Raw genomic sequence first — 20,549 nt, 5'->3', positions numbered from 1 at the left:
GGGGGGGGGGGGGGGGGGGTTGTTTCCATGACGGGTGCGGCGCTTTATTCTGTGAAGTCTCACCCCAGACAGTGGAGGGATGTCGACACTTGTGGCCTCGGAGCTTCTCCACAAGTGTCCTGTTGTTCTCCTCCTCACTTTCGGTCGATTCGTTTGCACCCAACCCTGTCTCGAGGCCTCTTTAAAACTTCCAGGGTCAGTCAGATTCCCACAGCAGAAGGCTGCTTTTATTTCTAAATGCTTAAAGGGAGATTAGTTTTTATTTATTTTATTTTTTTGGAGGGGGGGGCTTTGTTTCCAGCTGCACTGCATGTTGGGGAAGCGTGCTCCGGCTTAACATGCGCTCAGAGGCCTACAGCACATCCAGTAGTACCACCTGCAGAAAAGTCTTCTAGTTAAATATTTAAAAAAAAAACAAAAAAAAAAAAACAGCTGCCCAGTGCTGGACGAAGTGGTGCACGAGAAGGAAGCGGCGCGTCTTTTTTTGTCCCCCCATGCGAGAAACCGAAAAGAGGTTTAATTTATAGTACATCCTGTCCCTTTTCACCAGTGGTGTCCAATCCCTGTCCTCGAGGGCCACTCTCCTGCATGTTACAGATGCTCCAAAACACCCGGTTCAGACGGTGGCCCTCAAAGATCCGGACTGGACACTGTTGCTTTTAGCACCTGTGTCTGCACGCTGTCTTCAGATTGGAGAAGCAAAATAAAGAGTTAGGACTTCATAGTGCTTGGACGGGAGACCACCTTGGAAGACAAGCTGCTGGGGGCTGGTTGCACGGTGGAACAAGGGTTAGAGCTGCTGTCTCACAGTAAGAAGGTCACAGGTTCACAGCCTGGCTTGCATGTTCTCCCTGTACTCTGGTACTCCTCCAACAGAACCTTTTTGAGCCTTCATGTTGGGTTAATTAACATCTCTGAGTGATTGAGAGCCTGAACGGTCGTCTGTCTCATTTGTCTCCGTGTCTCCGACCTGTTCAGGGTGTACTCCGCCTCTCCCCTAATGACCGCCGGACATCGGCACCAGCTAAAGAAAACGGATGGACGGATGGTTTTAACAGTTGTGTGTCTTTTGTTCCAGACAGGGGGCACAATGAGTGAAGAGCCGCCATTTTCCCCCGGCTGGTTGAGCCCAGACCCCACGGCGTGGGCCACTGGAGGTGGGGGATTGACGGACAACAGCACCAGCATGGGGACGTTTCCAACGGAGGACGCCCTCCAGCCCAGCCAGCTGCCGCTGCTGGTCAACCCCTGGGACATTGTGCTGTGTTCCTCGGGGACCCTGATAGCCTGTGAGAACGCCCTGGTGGTGCTGGTGATCTGGCAGAACCCGGCCCTCAGAGCTCCCATGTTCCTGCTGATCGGCAGCCTGGCTCTGGCGGACCTGCTGGCCGGCCTGGGCCTCGTCCTTCACTTCACCTGTGCCTACTTGCTCCGATCCGACTCGGCCCAGCTGCTGACTGTCGGTTTGGTGGTGGCCTCCTTCTCAGCCTCTGTCTTCAGCTTGCTGGCCATCACTATTGACCGCTACCTGTCGCTGTACTATGCCCTCACCTACAACTCCGAGCGGACGGCAGCTTTCACCTACACCATGCTGGTGCTGCTGTGGGGCCTGTCGCTGTGTCTCGGCCTGCTGCCGGTCACAGGGGTCAACTGCCTGGCAGAGGAGGCCACGTGCAGCGTGGTGCGGCCACTGACCAAGAACAACATAGCCGTGCTGTCCGTCTCCTTCCTGCTTCTTTTCGGACTCATGCTGCAACTCTACGTTCAGATCTGCAAGATTGTGATGCGCCACGCTCACCAGATCGCCCTCCAGCACCACTTCCTGGCTGCCACGCCCCACTACGTCACAACGCGGAAGGGCGTGTCGACCCTGGCCATCATCCTGGGTACCTTTGCCGCCTGCTGGATGCCCTTCACCGTCTACTCCCTCATCGCCGATTACACCTACCCTCCGCTCTACACGTACGCCACACTGGTGCCCGCGACCTACAACTCCGTCATCAACCCCGTCATCTACGCCTTCAGGAACCAGGAAATCCAGAAGGCGCTGTGGCTGGTGTGCTGCGGCTGCGTGCCGGCCAGCGTGGCCCAGCGGGCACGGACTCCCAGCGACGTCTGACCGAGCGGACCCAGGTGGGAAGAGAAGAGGCAACCTGGGTCAGCTCTGCTCCTCGCTGGACCCGTCCAGCGGCAAAGAGCAGGGGAAGTCTGGGGGGAAGTGGCTTCAGCCACTGGCAGAAGCAGTTTGGGTTGTTTTACCCACAAAGGATGGATGGATGGATGGATGGTGTTATTTCCTTTGTTGGAGCAAGGTGTCTCCCTGTCTTTCCCCAGTACAGGCCAGTAAGTGGGCTGAATCCCGCCCACCTTTCCTTCATGTCTGCAGAGAGTGCTGAGTGTCTCACGTGTCCCAGGCAGCAGCTGCACGCACAAACATCTGTAGCTCTGGCTATTTAAAGGGAGAAATCGTGAGGTTGCGCGGTGCTGGCGGGAGGCTGAGCACGAAGGTATTTCCACAGTAAAAGCCCGTCTGGAGCAGCGTCCCGGTGCTCTGCCGCCGCTGCTGCACTCTGAACGTGCGTCGAAAGCTGAACAGCCGCGGAGAGCTAAAAATAGAGCCGATGCTCTCTGATCCACTCCACAGACGCCGGGGAAGAAATCTAGCCTCCCTTTCTCCTCGCCTCGCCTCGCCCAACAGATCCCCAGCATCAACTCCATCCTCTGCATTTTGTTAGTATGGAAACACCAAACCAAAAACAGGCCTATCTGATTACGTAGGCTTACATTAGACCCTGCTTTATTTGCTTTTTGCAAATAGATTTTGAGGTAAATAGAGATCCAGTTAACTCCTGTGATCAAACTAAAGGTAAAGTTCAGATTTTTATGAGGTGGAGTTCTATAGGAATGTTATAAACAATCAATATCTTACCTGTTGTAGATGGCTCTTAGAGCTGGATTATGACCAGATTGATGAGCTAACTGCTAGTCGGAATGGGGCCAAGACCAAAACGGTTTGCTGTTGTCTTAAACGTTTTAAAGTCGTTCAAGCAAATCTTGTTCTATAAACCTTTACAGAACCATCAGTTTCACATCGCACGATTATTCCAGCAGAAAAATATAAATATTTCTGCCAGAAGTGATACAGTTAGCTGCTGCTGCTGCTTTTTGCGCTTGCAAATAACCACAGACTTCTACACGTTTTCCATGTCGAAATTTCATACTTTTCCAAACTCAAATTTTCACATTTTTATGTTGATTTTTGAGTTATTTTTTATGCCAAGACATCTGAAATTTACCGTAGTTTACTGAGTTTATACCAAGTTTAGCTTTGTGCTTTTACAGGCATCTTATAAAGATAAACAAGCACTGACTGAAAGAGGTTATATAATTTATATTATATTTCTTCTTTATGCTAATTTTTTAAGAAATATGTCATTTAGATGTTTTTGGACCAGACAAAATCTTTTTTATTTAAGTCAAAATTTTACATTTTCCTTTAATCCCAACATGAACATCTGACTTTTTTAAAGGCTTCTTTCACAGACCTGTATATACTTGTCAGCATTTTAAGTTGTTTTCACCAATAACATAAACCGTACAGATAGGGTGTCTCACAACAAAAAATTCTGCTTCTTATTTCAAGTTGGTGATCCTGGTGGTAAAAAGGAAGAAAAAGAGGACACTGTTTATTTCTTAATAATATATTTTTTTTCTATTTATATATCTTTATCTTTTAGGAAAGGCAAAAGTTATTCAAGTTTGTTTTTCCGTTTGTTTTTCAATTTTTTTACTCCCAGACTTACCTACACCTGGAAAATAGTTCAATCCAATTCCACCTTTTTCACGACTGCAGGACCTTGATTTTATGTAAATAATTGTGTAATATTAAATTTTCAGTGATGTATAGGTTTATAAAATAGCGTTTGCTTGAGCTGTTGGGAAATTTCTGTCACTGGTGTGTTGTTTTAAGAGGGCAGCAATCCGTTCTGGTCTCGGCACTATAAAGTAAGAATTAAACTCTGTTAATGTTAAAAAAAAATTTTTTTTCAAATTGGGGTCATTTAAAAGTTATCTACAACAGGTAAGATGTTAACTGTTCATAACCTTCCCAAGACATCCCTCGTCAAAAGATCTGACCAAAAACAGTAACGTTATTTAAAAGTGAGATTTTTCTGAAAATTCGTCCTGTTCTTTCCTAATGCCCTTCTGGATACGAATGACCGTGCTGCCATCCCAATTATTTCAGATTGAGATCAAAGCATGGGCTTTAATTTGCATGTAATTAGCACGAATGCCCGTTTTCCTCCCTGAGATCGAAGCGGTAGGTCACACAGGCTGCTGTAGGCGATGCGCCGCGACTTCCTGGTGTCGCCGTGACCCCGGTGATTTTGTTTATTTAGGAAGTACCTCCCGTGCGCTGCATTATAAGAGCTACAGTTATCACCACCAAGAAGCTCCATGCTTCTTGTTTTTTTAGTATTCTCTGTGCTGTGTGGCTGCTCGTCTCATATCACTTCTATGCTGCTCTGACTCACCGCCTCAGATGTTTTGGTCACCAAAAACGGCTTATTTATCTTTCCAGATCACGTCAGCAATAACTAGCCTACGGATGGTGGTTATTTATCAGATGTGAAGCAATACTCAGACAGCAATAACATCCACGTCCCGGCTCGCCTTCTCCCAGCGCCGTGACATCCGTTCGGGTGGCGATGTGCGTGTCAGAGGGAGGCAGATGCTCAGTCCTGGGCGAGCTCGAACCAATTCCTTCAACCCGGTGACACCGCTGCCTCATTTCACCCCCCAAAAACCCCTAAAACCGAACTTTTTCTTTTTGCCTTTTCACAAGCATCCAAGCTGCCCCGAGTGGTTTGGGACTGTGTCTTTGTGCGTTTTGGTGTGAGCTGCATGGCCTGCGAGCGTGCGTTACTATAACCCGTCTCCTTGTGTTGGATTGTTGCGTCCTGTTTGACACCCTGACCTTAGTCGATAACGCTGTCAGTCTTCCTGTCAACTCCGAGCGAAGTGGCCTCGTTAAGTGTTCGTGGAGCTTCTTGTATTGAGGCGGGACCAGCGACTCAAGCCAAAGTAAAAAAAAAAAAAAGGACTGCGAATGAACTGCAATATTACGTCCTGCCGTGCGGTCTATCTTCCGTCTTCTGCGTCATCAATATTAAACTCTTCTTTAAATGGGAGAGGCAGGCGTCCGTTAAGTGACCTCTGAATGATCCTACGAGCTAAAAACGGCTACTTCCAAATACAAACGCTGAGGCTTCTTCTTTCTGTTCCCTCCTTTTCCCGCTGCCTCGCATGTCACCAAGCCCCACAGACTCATCTGTCGTCGTCACAGCCTCAGATCCCGTTTTCTGAACGGGGGGAAAAATCGTAAGCATTCCTAAGCATGAAAACGTAGCCCGTGAACTTGTGCACAGTGTCAGACTAGTCATTTGACGCGCACCGAAAGGTCAGACGTCACAATCTGTTCTTGTTTTACTTTTGGAGAAAACTCTATTTTGTTATAGTAATTGAATACTTCTATTTTTTTTCTCCCCACATTAAATCTGACCTGACTTCTTTCACATTCTGATGTTGTTTGAGATAACAGTGCCATAAAGGCTTTTTTCTGAATGTAGTATTTATCCAACTCTCCTCCTCTTGAGATTTTTCTTCTTCTTCTGTAAATTAGGCATGCTGAAGAGGAGGGGACGTTCCACCACAGTTGCATGGTGCTACCGAAGGATCAGTTGGGTCGCACCGTTTTTTCATTTTGATTTTAAGTGATGTTTTCCCACCTTTGCTGTTAGCGTCAGCAGTATTTGTTTGGTTTCCTCGCTTCGGATGCAGCGGTTCGTAAAAGGCTGAAAAAAAAAAACAAACTTGACAGAGCAAATGTTTGAGGACAAGTTCAACACCGGAGAATGTGAATCTCAAAAGTATTGTAAAAATTTTCATTGCTGAGCATTAGAACAAGGGCTTTCTTTGAGAACGGACTGTGATGTTGGATGTATCACTCATCTTTAGATTCACGCTGTATTAGTACACAAAGATGTGTGCAAAGCAATTGTTTGTTTGTTTTTTTTCCTTTTTGGTAAAAATGAAACTGGTGACAGACTATTCTGATGGTTACTAATTTAGAGCTAAATATCAAAACACTCAAGGGCCTGTGAATGTGTGTGTAAGCGTGTGAGAATGCGTGCGAAGACGAGGTGAAGTCACAGCAACGACATCTTGTTTTCAACGTGAAATGCACTTTATTTATTAGGGGTGGGTGGGGTGAAAATGGCACAACGGTTAATTATCTGCAAAATAAAACATAAATGATAATCAACATGCACTAACTTAACTGAGATATTGTAAAAAACCAACAAACAACAAAAAAAAAGAAACATTTGTGTGAACGTGGTGTCTATTTTTCCAAGGTGTTATAGTTGTACTTTTTATTGCTTTGGTTAGTTCACTCAACTGAGAGATCTTGTTAATTTTTGTATTAAAGACAAACACGTGCTGTGCATAAAACTCCTGCCTCGACTGATTATTTTTGTTATTCGCCTTCCCAGCCGTTTTGTGGCTCACTGCCCTGCTTTTTGTGCGCTCCTCCGTTTCCTTGGCAACTCCTTTCGTGGCTGTGCTGTTACTATGGAAACTGGCGACTCAGAGGCAGGTACGCATCGCCCGTGCAACGACGGCGGGACATTAAAGAGACATGGCAGCTCGGCCACGATCCTTCATTCATGAGTTTATTTCTTTCTGGGTCAGAGGTTACAGAACGATTGCAAACGCAGCTGGCTCAGTTGTCACACTAAGACTTTTTACATCGTATTACCACAGCATTTTGTTTGATCGGTGTCTTGAATCAGCCGCCTTTCCAGTTATATTCAGCTACAAATTAAACACTCATGATCTATAGCATACACATGTATTTTAGTATAAACATAAAAAAAAGAGGAAGGCTTCTTATATTTCTAACACTCTTAAGGTTCGACTATACAGGAAGTAAGCACCGTCACGTGGCGTCTATAGTGTAACAGGTAGAGAAACATCCACAGGGGTGTATTCACAATTCTTTGAAGTATCATCATCAAGTTCAGTGTTACGTGGTTTATAGTGGTCAGCATTAATGTATATTACAAGTCTATACAGTATTTTTTGCATATATACCCTAAAGTTTCCAGTTTTGAGCCATTCGGTTTGTATCAATCTACAGCATGTGATTGTGTGCAGGTGAAGCTCGTGTGTTTTTCAGCAACAAAGTCGGTGTTTACCTGTGAACGAGTCACAGTGAGCGTACTTCTAGGTGAGATTAACTGATCGCGTGTCTAACTGTGTGTGTCAGTAGTTTTCCTATGTTTTGCCTGAGTGTGTGTGTTAGTCCGACCAGTCGTTCTCCTCCAACTCCGAGTCGTCCTCGGAGTCTGAGTATTCCACGGCGATGCGTCGGGACAGGATGGTGGCCACGTCGTTTCCGACCGGCTCTCTCTTCGCCTGCTGCTCTTGCTGCTCCTGGACCTTCTTCAGCTGGATGCCTGGAAAAAAGAAAAGGTCCCGTTTTTACCGAAACGCTTTGTTGTCGGGAGGTTTGGTGCTTCCTTAACGTTCAAAGAAAGGTAAGGTAGATAAGGTACTAGGACACTCTATTTTTTTATATTATTTTGAAGCGTGGCAACAGTTATTTTGTTATCAATATCCTGAATTTTAAAAAAAACAACAAAAGTTGGCTAGATATTTATTACTGTACCAGAAAACCCCTAATAAAAAAAACAAAGAAAAGAAACAGAAAGCCTTATAGACAGAAATGCTCTTTGACTTACCAATATTAGAAACATTTAAATAAAAACAGAATGATTAATGAGTTGGTTCTTTTTTCAAATATAAATAAGTATAATATCTGTTATGCTTGAGCATGCTAACCCAACTTAAGGCTTTCACTTCCCTACGACTGTTGGAGACAAGTTTGTGACTCAAATTTATGGCAAAATATGCAAATTTCCTGCCACACTCTCACTGAATTATGAATATCAACAACAAAGTGACCAGTGAGGCCTGTAGTTGTGTTTTCCTTTTTATTCATGCGCAGTAACCTCGCCTCTGGCCTCTTTGTACCCACCTTTGCGGCACATTTATGATTTAATCCGACTAAAAGACATCTGTGGATTAAACACTTGACACTACATCCTTCGACGAATCCACTTTCTGCAGCTGTGGTGCCTTTTAATCGCAGGGTGAATGTGTAAGAATGCTTCGATTGTTTGTTTATTTATGTTTTTTTTTTTTTTTTTATGAAAGCAGCTCGTGGGGCCAATAAAGTATATTTTATCTTTTTTTACTGTATTGCATCATATTGTACTTTACCTCAAAAACAGCTGACCAGAATATTATTCTAATCTTTGAAGAAAACAAAGTATTTATCAGACAAAATAGTTAAGACAATAATTTTTATCAATCAAGGCCTTACATGTTGGTTTAGGTTATATTAGATAAACTATGGATAATTTTACTCTTGGAAATAACATCAGAGTAAGATTTCAATGAACGTAAGAACAGGTCCTGATCCAGATCAGGCTCTAGAACTAAATCAATAAATCACAGCTCAGGCAAACACATGAACATGAAATTGTTATATTTTAGGGCCTAAAACAAAGTGGCTTCATAAATCAGCCATCAGCTGCCCTAATCAGTCTGTATATAAAAATGAGCGCAGCTGAAGATGTTTGTTGCCTCTTACTTTCAACACATAGTTTTTTTTAATGCACTGGCATTTAAATTGTTTCAGATCAGAGTTTTTATTAAAAAATGGTATTGAATAGAAAAATAAACAAAGTAAAAGTAGATGCAGACACACCACGGCTCTTACCCATACGTATAGCAGCCAGCAGATCGCTGCGAGCGTCACTGATCGCCGTGTTCTCAGCCGGTGCGGCGGACAACATCTTGTGAGTCGTGGAGTGGGAGGCGCCACCTGGAGCGGGTAGAGGTGGAGGACCGGGAGGAGGAGGAGCTCCCGGGCCTCCGGATACAGGCGGCGGAGGTGGAGTGTAGCCACCGACGCCGGCAGCCATTGTCCCGGGAGGCACCGGACCTCCGGGTGGTGAGGCAAAGGCCGTCTGAGCAGAAGGTATGAGTGGAGCAGGGGGGGGAGGAGGAGGAGCGGTGTTGGCGTAGCCGTCCATGCTTTAAAACAGACGGGACAGAAAATCAGAGGAAGCATCATAAATCAGAGCAGTCGGTACGGTTAGTTACACTAGATGGCAGCATTAATCTAAAGTTAATGGGTTCATTCAAGCACCTGTGTTAGTTTACTTCCTTTGATATCTCTTAACAACACATACAATTTAACCAAAGATGTCATATTTTCTATAAATAAACAACATCAAGAACCAAAGCTGTGTGAAATACACGAAGCTCAGCTCTTTGTTAGCTGGATCAACAAAATAAAATTTGAGAATAAACAATCACGCCCCTGGTTTCTTATTTACTCTGTTATTTTCTTAGAGCTCAAAAATAAGCAGAAGTTTCAAATTCAAACTACTCTAATTTCTTTATACTTTCCTTAAACGAAGCCAGACTTCTTGTAGTATTTTATTCCTTCTTCAGGCTTTTTGGTGTTCTTTTCAATACATATATTTTTTGGACTTGTGTTGATTTTGCCTGAACCACCTCAGCTGATTTTTTTGATGCTGTGGAGCAGCAGTAAGCGCTTAGCAATCTAAGTTTCTCCCAAATGACCAAGCTTCTCACCATATCTCTGAGGCTTAAGGTGGTATCTCACTGGGCTGTGAGAAGTTGGCGAACAGTATTCTGTCTCCCAACAGACTGCAACTGAAAACTCACATATTTTCTCACAATTTTCAGTCGAAGAGTCGAGGCTCAGTAAGATATCACGTTAACTCTGCCACCCCATAAAGAAAGCCCATTTTAGACATTCATATCCAGGATATTGGTCTTTTAGGTGGGAAATGATGGTCAAATGATGAAAACAGACCATAGCAACGCCCTCATTACTGCAGACAAAGCCACAGTTCTCATGTTTTCTTGCTTATTGTTTGGAAAAAAAAACATTAGTCAGCAAATGACGCCTGTATTTACCTGTAGTCCACAGGTGGGAGCGACATAGAGCCACCGTTCATCGCCTCAGCCGGTGGAGTAGGCATAGGGACCTGGTGGTGGTGAGAGCGACCCAGCGTGCCCCCCTGATAGGCCATCATAGTCCTGCCTCTGCTGTCATGTTCGGCTCCTCCACGAGGGGCGTGTCCAGCCGCCATCTGAGCAGCCAGCAAGCTGGGCGGCGGTCCAGAGTATGTGTGGGCGTGGCCAGCATGGTTCATACTGTTGGGGTAGTGATGCGGATCTGCACTGTGAACCCTGATAAGAAAAATATTATTGCTTCTATTTAAAAAAAAACTGTTTGTTGTGTCGACAATGAATAAAACTCTAAAACTCAGCATGTTGTTTCTAACTACCTGTTCTCTGGCGACATTGATCCCTCGGAGGAAGCCGCTCTGTCTCGATGGATGGTGTGCCGATGGTCTGGCCTCAGCTCTTTATCCAAAGCCATCATGTTCCACTCCTGGCGACGATTCCTCGCCTTGCGGACCTTCTTAACCTCCCTCTGCAAGGTTCCATCCACGCAGCGCCTCTGCTCCTGCAGTAAGCAGAAAGAAAAGAGGAATCAGGTCTTTTTTACAGTCCACCAACAAGCAAATCACGGCTGCGGTAGCTCTTTATTTACATTCTTCCACATATGAATTCCACTGAGATTGGATTATATTCTGTGTGTGAAACTCAGGGAGGAAAACCATATTATCAGACACATTAAAGTGTCCTGGAAAATCGAATCGCAGCGAGCTCTGTGAGATACTCTCAGCCAGTCCTGTACCTTCTGCTTCCTCTTCTCCTTCCTCTTGTCCTCAGTGTCCTGCAGCATCTTTTCTTTCCACAAGTCAAAGAAGTAGGAGGGGTCCGTGTAGAATTTAAGAGCCTCCTTACGATCATCCCTTCAGGAAAAACACCAGGAAGGTTATACCGACACACAAATCTTTTTATACATACATCTGTATCGCTCGTTGTAGCTGACAGTAAATGAATTTCATCCTAATGCCTCTGTGATTATCTATATTTTTTTTCTTTTTTCTGTAATTAAATGGTTAAATTAAATGTTGTGACGTCAGCTAAGCAGAAGTAAAAATCGGACAAACTCTTACAGCAACAACACGTAAAGAAAACAACAGTTTTCAAGTCTTACCAACCAACAATTGAAAATATAAAGGAAGATCTTGTGATCACAACACATTTTCTGATGGAATACTAATTAACTGACCAGAAAATGTCTAAATAAAGTCTGCTATTTACTGTAAAATCAACCTTAAAGAAATTATGTTTAACACTTTTGTCATTTAATGCAGTTTACAACCAGGTCTTTTTGAAGATACAGAATTTAGTGCTTATTAAGGTTTGTGCAGAATTAAGATTTTTAAATATTTATTGGTGGTATTTCTATGTTTGCGTGCTATTACATTAATAAAATGGTTACACTTTCAAATGCTGTGGAAAAAAATGAACAATTTTATTGATGTTTTCTGTTTTGTTTTCTCTGGAAACATTTGGATACCAGTTTGCACCCAAATGTTTGTTTATAAAACCATTACTATTCCTTACACCGTTAAGGAATCCAGGTTTTGACAGAAAAATCAATGAGTTTAATAGATTCTGAGTGATCGGTAAGTGCTCGTTCATCGACAGCGCCAACCTGTAGGGCGTGAGGATGGTCAGAGGAGGAGGCTTGTCGCTCAGGTTGTACATCTCCTTGACCGGATTTGGCACGCTGCTCTTGGACACCACCTGCTGGTCCTGAGTGGTGGAGCTCTTAAAGGCCTTCCTCATGTTGATGTCTTGCAGAGAGACTGAGAACACAAAGAGACATGACGAATAATAAACCACTGCCTCGGTAAAAGGAAAAAGGAATGAGAAAGTGAAAGAGGTTGTCAGCGTGTAGGAAAGGTGATGTGTTGTGGCGTGTTTCTGCCCTTGGACCCACCTTCCTCCACAGTGGAGTCCAGCTGCGTGACTTTGACAGCGAGCCGGTCGATGCGGTCCTGCAGAGAGTTGGCACGAAGGTAGAAGTTGTTGGCCTCGTTGAACAGCTCGCCGAATATGTCCTCCGCATGTTTACCTGGGAAGGAGTGGCGAAAAGGTTAGAAGCAGAAGACGGTAAACGAGACTCTTAATCTTGCTGCAAAGTGTTCATAGCCGAGTAGATCCCTGCAGAGACTGAAGCCCAATCAATACAGTGATAATGTGACACAAGGCAAAACTAGAATCTGAGGGTCTTTGCTGGAAACGGTAATTCATACGGCTCCTTATAGCAACTTTCCTCATGAATAATTAAACACCAGCTAAATTTAAATCACCCAAATCGAACTTTGTGTACTTCTGTGTCAACCAAAAGCAGCTGTATTCATTTCAAGTTATATTATATTCTGAAGTTTTTAAAAGTGCCTCAGATATTAACGGAGACTCTTGAGTTCAGGATTTGTAGTACAAAACCTAAAAGCAGCAAAGGTTCAGGCAAGTTAAAGACGTTTATGACCAGTGCACCAAAAAAAAGAAAACACTTTATAATCACATTATTCTCTGTTAAAAATAACAACTTGTTGAGCAATCATAAAATTTAAAAACTGGAACAAATTTTCTCTTTCTTTCAAGACAAAACAGTCATGTTGGTGTAATTATGATACATCTTTTGAGGCAGGTCAAATTTTATTTTCTTTGGTGAATATTTATCTTTTTATAGATATTTCTGAATTTGTTTGAATCTACAATAAATGAGTTGCTACACATGTTTTTACTTTTATTGAACAAGTTACTCTTTTAGGTGTTAGATTTACACACAATCCAAAAAAAAATCATTTAACAAACATTAAGTTGATGTTATGCAAATATATTTAATTCAATCAAGTTGCTTCGAAAATGAAAAATGAATCCTGAACACTTATGAATATCTAGGATTTTTTTGTGTTTACATCTCTTTATATATGCACAGAAAAACTCTGATTATATAAACTAAATCACAATTTATGTCAAACTGTGGAGAATCCAGTCTTAGAATATATTGACAAATTTAAGGTAGAAACGTTGCGTGCTAAGAAATAAAAGCCAAAAAGATTATCCTGGCTTTAAAGTTTTCTAATAAGCAGAAGTTCATGTCTTCAATGCTCTTTTTGGCATTATGTTTCCTGTTTGGGTGTTTCTGAAAACAACTCGTGAAGGAAAAATGAATCAGGTGCCCGCTCTGGGAAAACTGTAGGCTGAGAAGGAAGTAGCTCACAAGTGTTCAATAACTATTTTAGGCTGGAGTTAACGGACAGAACGGTGTGAATCAGGGCTGTGGGACAATGATAAGAGAAAACAACAGAAACCAGAGGAGTTTCAGTAATAACTGCAGAAGTATAGAACAGTGTGTCCTTTGTCATATGCAGAATGGCAAACACAGGGTTATTTCTGTCCTCCCTGCTGACAGGATGGGCTGCAGGAAAAACATTTAGAGGAAGGAAGAATCACAGATCCTGTCAACTCTGGCCTCTCTCTCTCTCTCTCTCTCTCTCTCTCTGTTGTGGTCCACTTGCACACATGTCCACATAAACACACGCAGCATACACAGCATGTAGATTTCCTCCGTCGGGCCTGTGGAAGCGCTTATATTTAACCCGCACAGCTGCTGTTGAAAGGCCAACTCCCACTGCAGGAACTCAACACAATAAGATCCAGACAGAATCCTTACGGCTGAGCCAAAAAAGCAAAAAAAATGACTGGTTTTAATTTATGTCGCCGAAGTTCGCAACAAAGCGTCAACACAGTCGGGGTGAGAGCAGGAAAATGGCTGCAGCTGAGGGTGAATTAGTGTAAGATAGCTGCCCAGTGAAAACACATTAACACACTGTTGATGGGTATGGACATGGGCCTGGGAGACGGATGCTCCTGGTGCTGTAATAACTCAGTGAGCGAAAAATATTGACAGATCTGCACGCAAACAGCTCTCACACACTCTAACGCACACACACAGTGGAGCGGCGCGGTCACATGTGCACAGCCGAGCGGATAAGTTCATTTTTGCTGCGCTGTCTGAAAGGATTACATTTCAACGCGCCGTGTTTCAGTGTGAGGCGGCTATAAGCTCGCAGTAAGCCCTATGACCCTGGGACTGTAACCATGACAACGACCAAATCAATCACAGCTTTGGGATTAATGATGAGAGCATGTGATCTACTACAAAGAGGGTACACACAGTTTAGCCATCATCACACTGCACGTACCCTGATGATGCTGTGGTTTCAATCTGTTTTTAGTGACATTAAAAAAGCCTTTGTGTCATTTTCTTTGCCTTTTTTTTATTTTTAGCAAATTCGGTTGTTTACTGGAACGTTTGTGAATATCTTACTCAGGCTGCTGAGCTGGCGAATGATGGCGGACAGCGTGTTGTTCATCACGCACTCCAGCTCGCTGCCGATGCCCTCGGGCAGCGCGCCCCGGCAGAGGTGACGCGGCTCGATGTTCCTCTTCACCAGCGGCATGGCGAGGCCTCACACGCCAACACAAACTGGAGGGGGAAAGCAGGGAACACACACCAAGTGAGACACAGATGTAGCAGCTTGGCACCTAATTTGCTGAAGTGTTAATGAGCAAGACATCAATTAAACTCCTAATTACTTTAATGATTAATGCTGCCGTTTATAAAGTTGGAGCAAGGCCACCTCTTAATTTGAAGAGATAAAACTGCCTGGTTTAACCCAGATGAGCAGCAACAATAAGTATATATTTTTAAAAACAAATATAAGATTTGTTCATATATTTTATAAAACAGTAAAGTGAATAGAGCCCTGCTTGTTTGGAAAAAAATATATTAGATTTAGTATTTTTTCCATACCATTTTTATCCAGACTCAGAAAATGCTAAAATCTGTTTCCAAACTTTTAAATACTTTTCAAGAACCCTACATTCACTTTATTGTCGGAGCCGGATCATCTGCTACCTGTCTTCTGTCTTCTTAAAGTAACTTTTTTCAACAAATAAACAATCAAATGGCAAGACGTAGCAAACGAGGAGACAGGGACTGTTTCTGTGGATGTTTTTTTTTTACGCTGCAGCTGGTAAGGCATTACATTTCCATGCGCTTTCCTTACGTGACAACCAAGTTATCTGCGGCTGGGCTGTTGACCAGAGCGCTGCGAGCTATGACCAACAAGGTGCCAAAGCCAGAGGACTCCTGGCGACCAGCAGAGAGATTAAAGCATTAGGGAGAGGGAGATCCAGCGTGCCAGCTAATCCCAGGCCAGATTGTCACAGGCCCAGCTGGAAAACTGACATAACCAGAGATTGGAGATAACACCAAAAAAACAAGGAGTGAGAAAGATAAATTTGACCAAGCCAAAGCATGAAGCTCCATGACTTTTTCAGACAACATAAGCGGCCCTGAATACTTCTGCATACACCCACTGCTCTCTTATCTAAATAAAACCTCGGTTCCTTCTATCAGAAACTTTTTATAGTTCAAAGACCAGCAGACAATCGCAAAAAGCAGGAGAGAAGCCAGGGAGCGTCAGAGAAGCCCTCTTATCAGTGACTCTTCCTGCTTTCCTGTTTCCTGGTCCCACCAATGTCCCATCTCTCCTTCCTGTCCAAAAACACTTGGCCCGAACAATACAGCTATGGCTCCAGAAGCAACCAAAAGAACGGGCAGCAACGCAGCAGCACCCTTCCCTGTTTTCCACTCACAATGTTCTCACACTGTTTCTCAAATACGATTCCAGGGTTTTTACTGTGCTGTTTTGCTAAAAAGGGAAGGAAAAATAAAGAGACAGAAATCACTAAAAGAAAAAGCAGGTTGGAAAAACACGGGAGACCTGGCAGTCGGACAGAGGGTTAATAATAGCCGACAGATCCATGAGGCACAAAAAAACCTGAATCCTAACAGAACCGCTAAATACAGGCCTGCCAAATGGATATATCCCAATAAAGACTGAATTTGGTTAAATCAGGTTAGATTTTTAACAATTTAAAACACAAAACTAAACAAAATCCCTGCAGGAAACTACAGCATCACAGCTGAAAAGACATTTCTTTTCACCCAGGATGATTTCCACAAGCAGAGTCTTCCTCTGGCTCTCTTTTCTTAGCTGGAGACCCCCCACCACCCCCCTTCCAAAATCCAGCAGCATCCTGCCAGCAGGGGGAAAACAAAGTGTAAAATTACACCCTCATCATGTGTTGCCACTTAGGACAACAAATACATCCAATGAGGATCAAATCGTCCCCCAAAGGACAAAGCTGTTCGCATGAATGTTTTGGAAACGCCGAGCTTTCTCGTGTGTGGAAAACGAGGCGACGCAAATTAGGAGATTGCATGTTTTCGCTCTGCGCTGTCTCTCTTGCATGACAATCGCCCTGATGAGGCGAAATAATGAGCGGCCGGAGGGGCGACACGCAGGGGAGAGGGACGGGGGCCTTGTGAAAGGCAGAGGAGGGGTGGGTGAATTAGACACCAAGTGGGACAGAGTGAGACGGAGGAGATACAGTGAATAAGACAGTGTGTGTGTGTGTGTGTGTGTGTGTGAGACAGAGAGAGAGAAGGGTGTGTGGAAAATACAGAGTATACGCGGTGTGTGTTTGATGGGAGCAAAAGTGGATCGAGTGAGGGGGAGGAGGGGGAGGGGCAGGAACACAGACCTCGGGGAAGGCACTGAAAGGTTCCCGGGACAATGGAGCTCCGTTCACACGGCAACAGCACCAGCTCTCCCACGAATCCCCCCAACCTCCGACCTTCTTTAAGGCCCCCTCAACTAATAAAGCAGTGAAAGCACTCCTCCTCCATCCTCACCCGCTCAGGGAGGAAGAGACAAACCCGACAGACTCACTCTAATGTTTACTGTCCAACTCCTCCTCAGGGTCATGTGTTCGGCCAAACGAATGTCCAACAACACACCAGGTAGGCCCCTCAAATGTCCCGTTAACTGTCCCATCAGCAGTGGAGACACCTCTGACCCTCGGAGACGTGACTTTCAGGCTCGCGTCCGGGCTTCATACACACCAGGATGGCCTCCTCTCCACACCACAGAGACGGAGGAGGGCCTCGCTATGACACATTTAAAAAGTCCATTAAGTTCTGCAAGTGGGGGAGTCATTACCAATTTATGTGCTGAGTACAGCTTCTTGTGTCAGAGGCTGTTTTGCTTGGTCTGACGTTATGAATAATGCAGCCTGGATTACGTCAAGTCACACTGCCCCGAATATGATGTTTAAATATATATATATATATATATATATATATATATATATATATATAAACCTGCAGTGCCTCTTTACAGTTCACAAATGTCTGTGTTGACACACATGATGCGATCTGGGTAGAACCTCACTGCTTATTAAATCCCATCAGGTCTGCATTAGGATGGCTTTTTAACCATAAACTAACAAAAATGTATTTTTTATGTTGTTTCTTTTGGATCGTTTGTTGTGATTTTGTATTATTTTGAAGTACTCCAGCTTCACGGGAAATATTAGCTTTAAACCGAGCCTTATTACTGCATCTGTTGCGTAAATCTTTAAGATTATTTTTGCTCGAATAGCTGATTTTTTAATGCAAACGCAATCCAAAGGTGTTATAATCCTGATGGATAAAACATTCAGCTAAGAAGCTTATTTATTTCTGACTGGGTGGTTAAATTATTCAAATTTTGGAATTAATTCACTGAATAACACAAAACTTTTTTGCTTGTTTCACATTATTTCCTTTTTTAATTTTTTTTTATGGTTTTGCCCATTTCTTTATGTTCGTGTGTCAGTTTCGTACTAAAAGCTGGACAAATTTAATGCAACTTACAAAACCTAATTATTGGGTGAGCATCTACAACTGATTTACTGTGGATTGAACCCAATTCAAAAAGGCTGCCACAGCCAACTGGCCTTAAAAAACACAAACACGTAGATAACTCAGCCAATTTTACAGATATGGGCCTAAGATTTGGTGTGGTAGTAGCTGAGACTGATCATCAACACATAATCTGAGCCCTAACAAATTGTTTGCAGTCAACGCTACCTGTCTGTTAGTAAAATATCTCCTGAACTAATGTAGAGAATTTAATGAAACTTTCAGAAAATAATTATTAGGTATCCATCTACAACTCATTAGCCTTTGGAGCCAACACAACACAAGATGGCCGCCACAGCCAGCTAACTCTAGAAAACATAAAAATGGCTAAAACTCAGTCAATTTTGCAGATATTGTCGTAAAATTTAGCATAGTTCTGGGTGAGAATGTTTTACAACGTTTACTCCAAGTACCACTCACCAAAACCAGAGCTTTGCTTAAAGCTTCGGCGTTAATTGTCGAAAAGCAACCCTGTTTCGTCTGTTAGCAAAATATCTCATGAGCCACAAGGCGGATTTTAATGAAAGGTGCAGAAAGTAATCATCGGACAAACACCTGCAATTGATTACCTTTTGGAGGCAGCTCTATTTAAGATGGCCGCCACAGCTAATCAACAGTAGCCAGCAGAAAAATGGCTGTAACTCAGTCGTTTTTACAGATATTGAGCTGAATTTTGGCGTGGTAGTAGCTGACAGTCGATAATGTGCAAAATGTTATTTGCAAGGTTTAACCAATACAGCTATATTATGATCTAAGTCTAAAACTTTGTTAGTAAATGCGGCGGACGATATGCATTCCTTTAAAAAAAAAAAAGCTATACCTTTAAGTATTATTATTTTATAGCTGATGTTTAGAAACTGGTAAGTAATTGGTTTGAATGTTATGTTATTAAGCGTGCTTGTAATAGTTTAGTTTACTCAATTAGCCTGAAAGTCAATATTATTTATGTTACGCAGCAATATTATTAACTTTTTCTAAAAAAATAACAATTAGGGTAATTCATGTTTCAATATTTAACACCTTGCTTTAATTCCGGTGTGACAGATGCTCCTTTGGGTGTGTTATTGTTGGGTTTTGTGCATTAAAAGCAGCACAAATGTACGGTGGCCGCGATCAATCCGCGTTCCGCTCCGTCGCTTCCCGTTACCGACTGGCTGACCCACATCTGCTCCTCCACCTCGCGCCCCCCACTTTCTGTGCCATTTTTAATCTCAAAATTAAACAAGCCAGGACACCGATGCACACACAGCCAGCAGCGGCTAAAACCCGGCTAAAACGCCTTAAAGCAAACCCAGCGACGGTATTATCCATCCTCCGCTCAGTGACCGGGGGGTCCGCTCCGGCTGACCACTTGGTTAGCTAGCTTAAATGTCCGTTATTCGACTACTTTATTCGAACAAATTAAGAAAGAGTGAGCAGAAATAGTCACGCGAATGCCACAGTTATGACGGGGAGTGTTACTTCTTGTTGTAAAAAGTATCATAGGGACCTCACCAGTACTTGAAATCTTAGAAGAAATCAGTCCGTCCGCATGTCCCGTTAGATACTCCTATTAGCTCTGCCATCCCGTGTCCCCCCCACCCACCAGAGCCCAGCCTGGCCACTCCGGGGAAAATCCTTTGAGGACGAAGACACGCCCACCGCGCCCGCGAACCAATCGTGTCGCCGCGCAGGGGGTTTAGCGCATGACGGACGTCATCGACAGCCAATGGTGCTCGTCTAAATGCATAACAGGCAGGGAACCTCCCCAGCCGGAGAAAAACGCTTTTGAGAATGGAAGGGGCGGGCTGGGCGTTGCTGAAGGGCTTTCCATCACTCAGCCAGGTCCCATTCCTTGTCAAGATTATGGTGCAACGCTAGAAGGGAGCTGGGTATTCTCAAAAACAACAAAGCACCCGTCAGGAAGAGGTCCAACTGATCCTACTATACTTGGTTGCATACTGGCACTATGAAAACTGAAAGTAAAATAAAAAGCAGATAATGTGTGCAAGAGCATTCTGGGACTAAAAGGTACTCAGTGCAAACTATAAAGAAAAGGTTAACCTGAACTACAGTAAATGATGCAGTTTGGAAGACTTTGCACAAGGAATTTTCCAAATATAATGACACACCATTCTGAAATGTGGGTATGCAGTCAATGTAAACAAACCACTAAGTGGACGCTTGGATCACATGATTAAACTACATTACACTGGCTATTTGCTGTGTAGGTAAGCAAATGTGGAATTGGACAAGCATAGACTCCAGGAGAAGACGTTTAGGTGGAAATATAAGAGTGAATTTGCCGCTGAACTAGAATAAAAGAGACAGAACGAGTTAGACAACTGTCAAGAATAAATGCTGGGATCGAGCAGTGCGGATGGAGCGTCATAAAGACGGAGCTCAGCGTTCAAAGACATGCAGCTTTTCGGAAAACGTTTGCGATATTACTAAGTTTACCATTTCAGTGTTGGTTTATTTTGTGCTTATGACTTGCTTGAAACCTGTCTGCACACCTTACTAAACAAATCTGAGTGTAAATACGTAGCAACGCATCAATTGTCGTACTTTTTGATCCTAAACAGCTTATCTGCGGACGTAGTAATTGCTGACCTATTTTCAGCCACTTTGGTTGCTTCTACAGGTAAACAAACAC

General features: G+C 43.5%; 2 protein-coding genes across 4 annotated transcripts in view; one reads left to right on the top strand and one right to left on the bottom strand.

The window, feature by feature from the left end:
- Window positions 1–6,379, top strand: part of gpr12 (G protein-coupled receptor 12) — a 7,003-nt gene extending 624 nt beyond the window's left edge. Inside the window, exon 2 of the mRNA XM_017406406.2 lies at window positions 1,079–6,379. Within this exon, the coding sequence (XP_017261895.1) occupies window positions 1,091–2,119 (1,029 nt within the window). The 5' untranslated portion in view covers window positions 1,079–1,090 and the 3' untranslated portion in view covers window positions 2,120–6,379. The remainder of the gene's footprint in view (window positions 1–1,078) is intronic.
- Window positions 6,380–6,716: 337 nt separating this feature from the next.
- On the bottom strand, window positions 6,717–19,532 carry wasf3b (WASP family member 3b). 3 transcript variants are annotated; one of them, XM_025003873.2, is made up of 10 exons: window positions 19,409–19,502; window positions 16,902–17,119; window positions 14,429–14,587; window positions 12,029–12,163; window positions 11,741–11,894; window positions 10,871–10,988; window positions 10,455–10,636; window positions 10,081–10,356; window positions 8,849–9,165; window positions 7,363–7,520 (listed from the first exon to the last, which is right to left on the bottom strand). In XM_025003873.2, the coding sequence occupies exons 3-10, from the start codon at window positions 14,559–14,561 to the stop codon at window positions 7,363–7,365; spliced, it is 1,473 nt and encodes a 490-aa protein (XP_024859641.1). In that variant the 5' UTR covers window positions 14,562–14,587; window positions 16,902–17,119; window positions 19,409–19,502. The 3 variants fall into 3 exon arrangements, with proteins under 3 accessions (XP_037829003.1, XP_024859641.1, XP_017262255.1); XM_017406766.3 differs by lacking the exon at window positions 16,902–17,119 and having other exon boundaries at window positions 19,409–19,532; XM_037973075.1 differs by lacking the exons at window positions 16,902–17,119; window positions 19,409–19,502 and having other exon boundaries at window positions 6,717–7,520; window positions 14,429–14,561.
- Window positions 19,533–20,549: the final 1,017 nt, after the last annotated feature.

The sequence above is a fragment of the Kryptolebias marmoratus genome, linkage group LG21 (assembly GCF_001649575.2).
Source record: "Kryptolebias marmoratus isolate JLee-2015 linkage group LG21, ASM164957v2, whole genome shotgun sequence".
Taxonomy (NCBI): Eukaryota; Metazoa; Chordata; class Actinopteri; order Cyprinodontiformes; family Rivulidae; genus Kryptolebias; species Kryptolebias marmoratus.
This window is presented reverse-complemented; position numbering and strand designations above follow the sequence as displayed.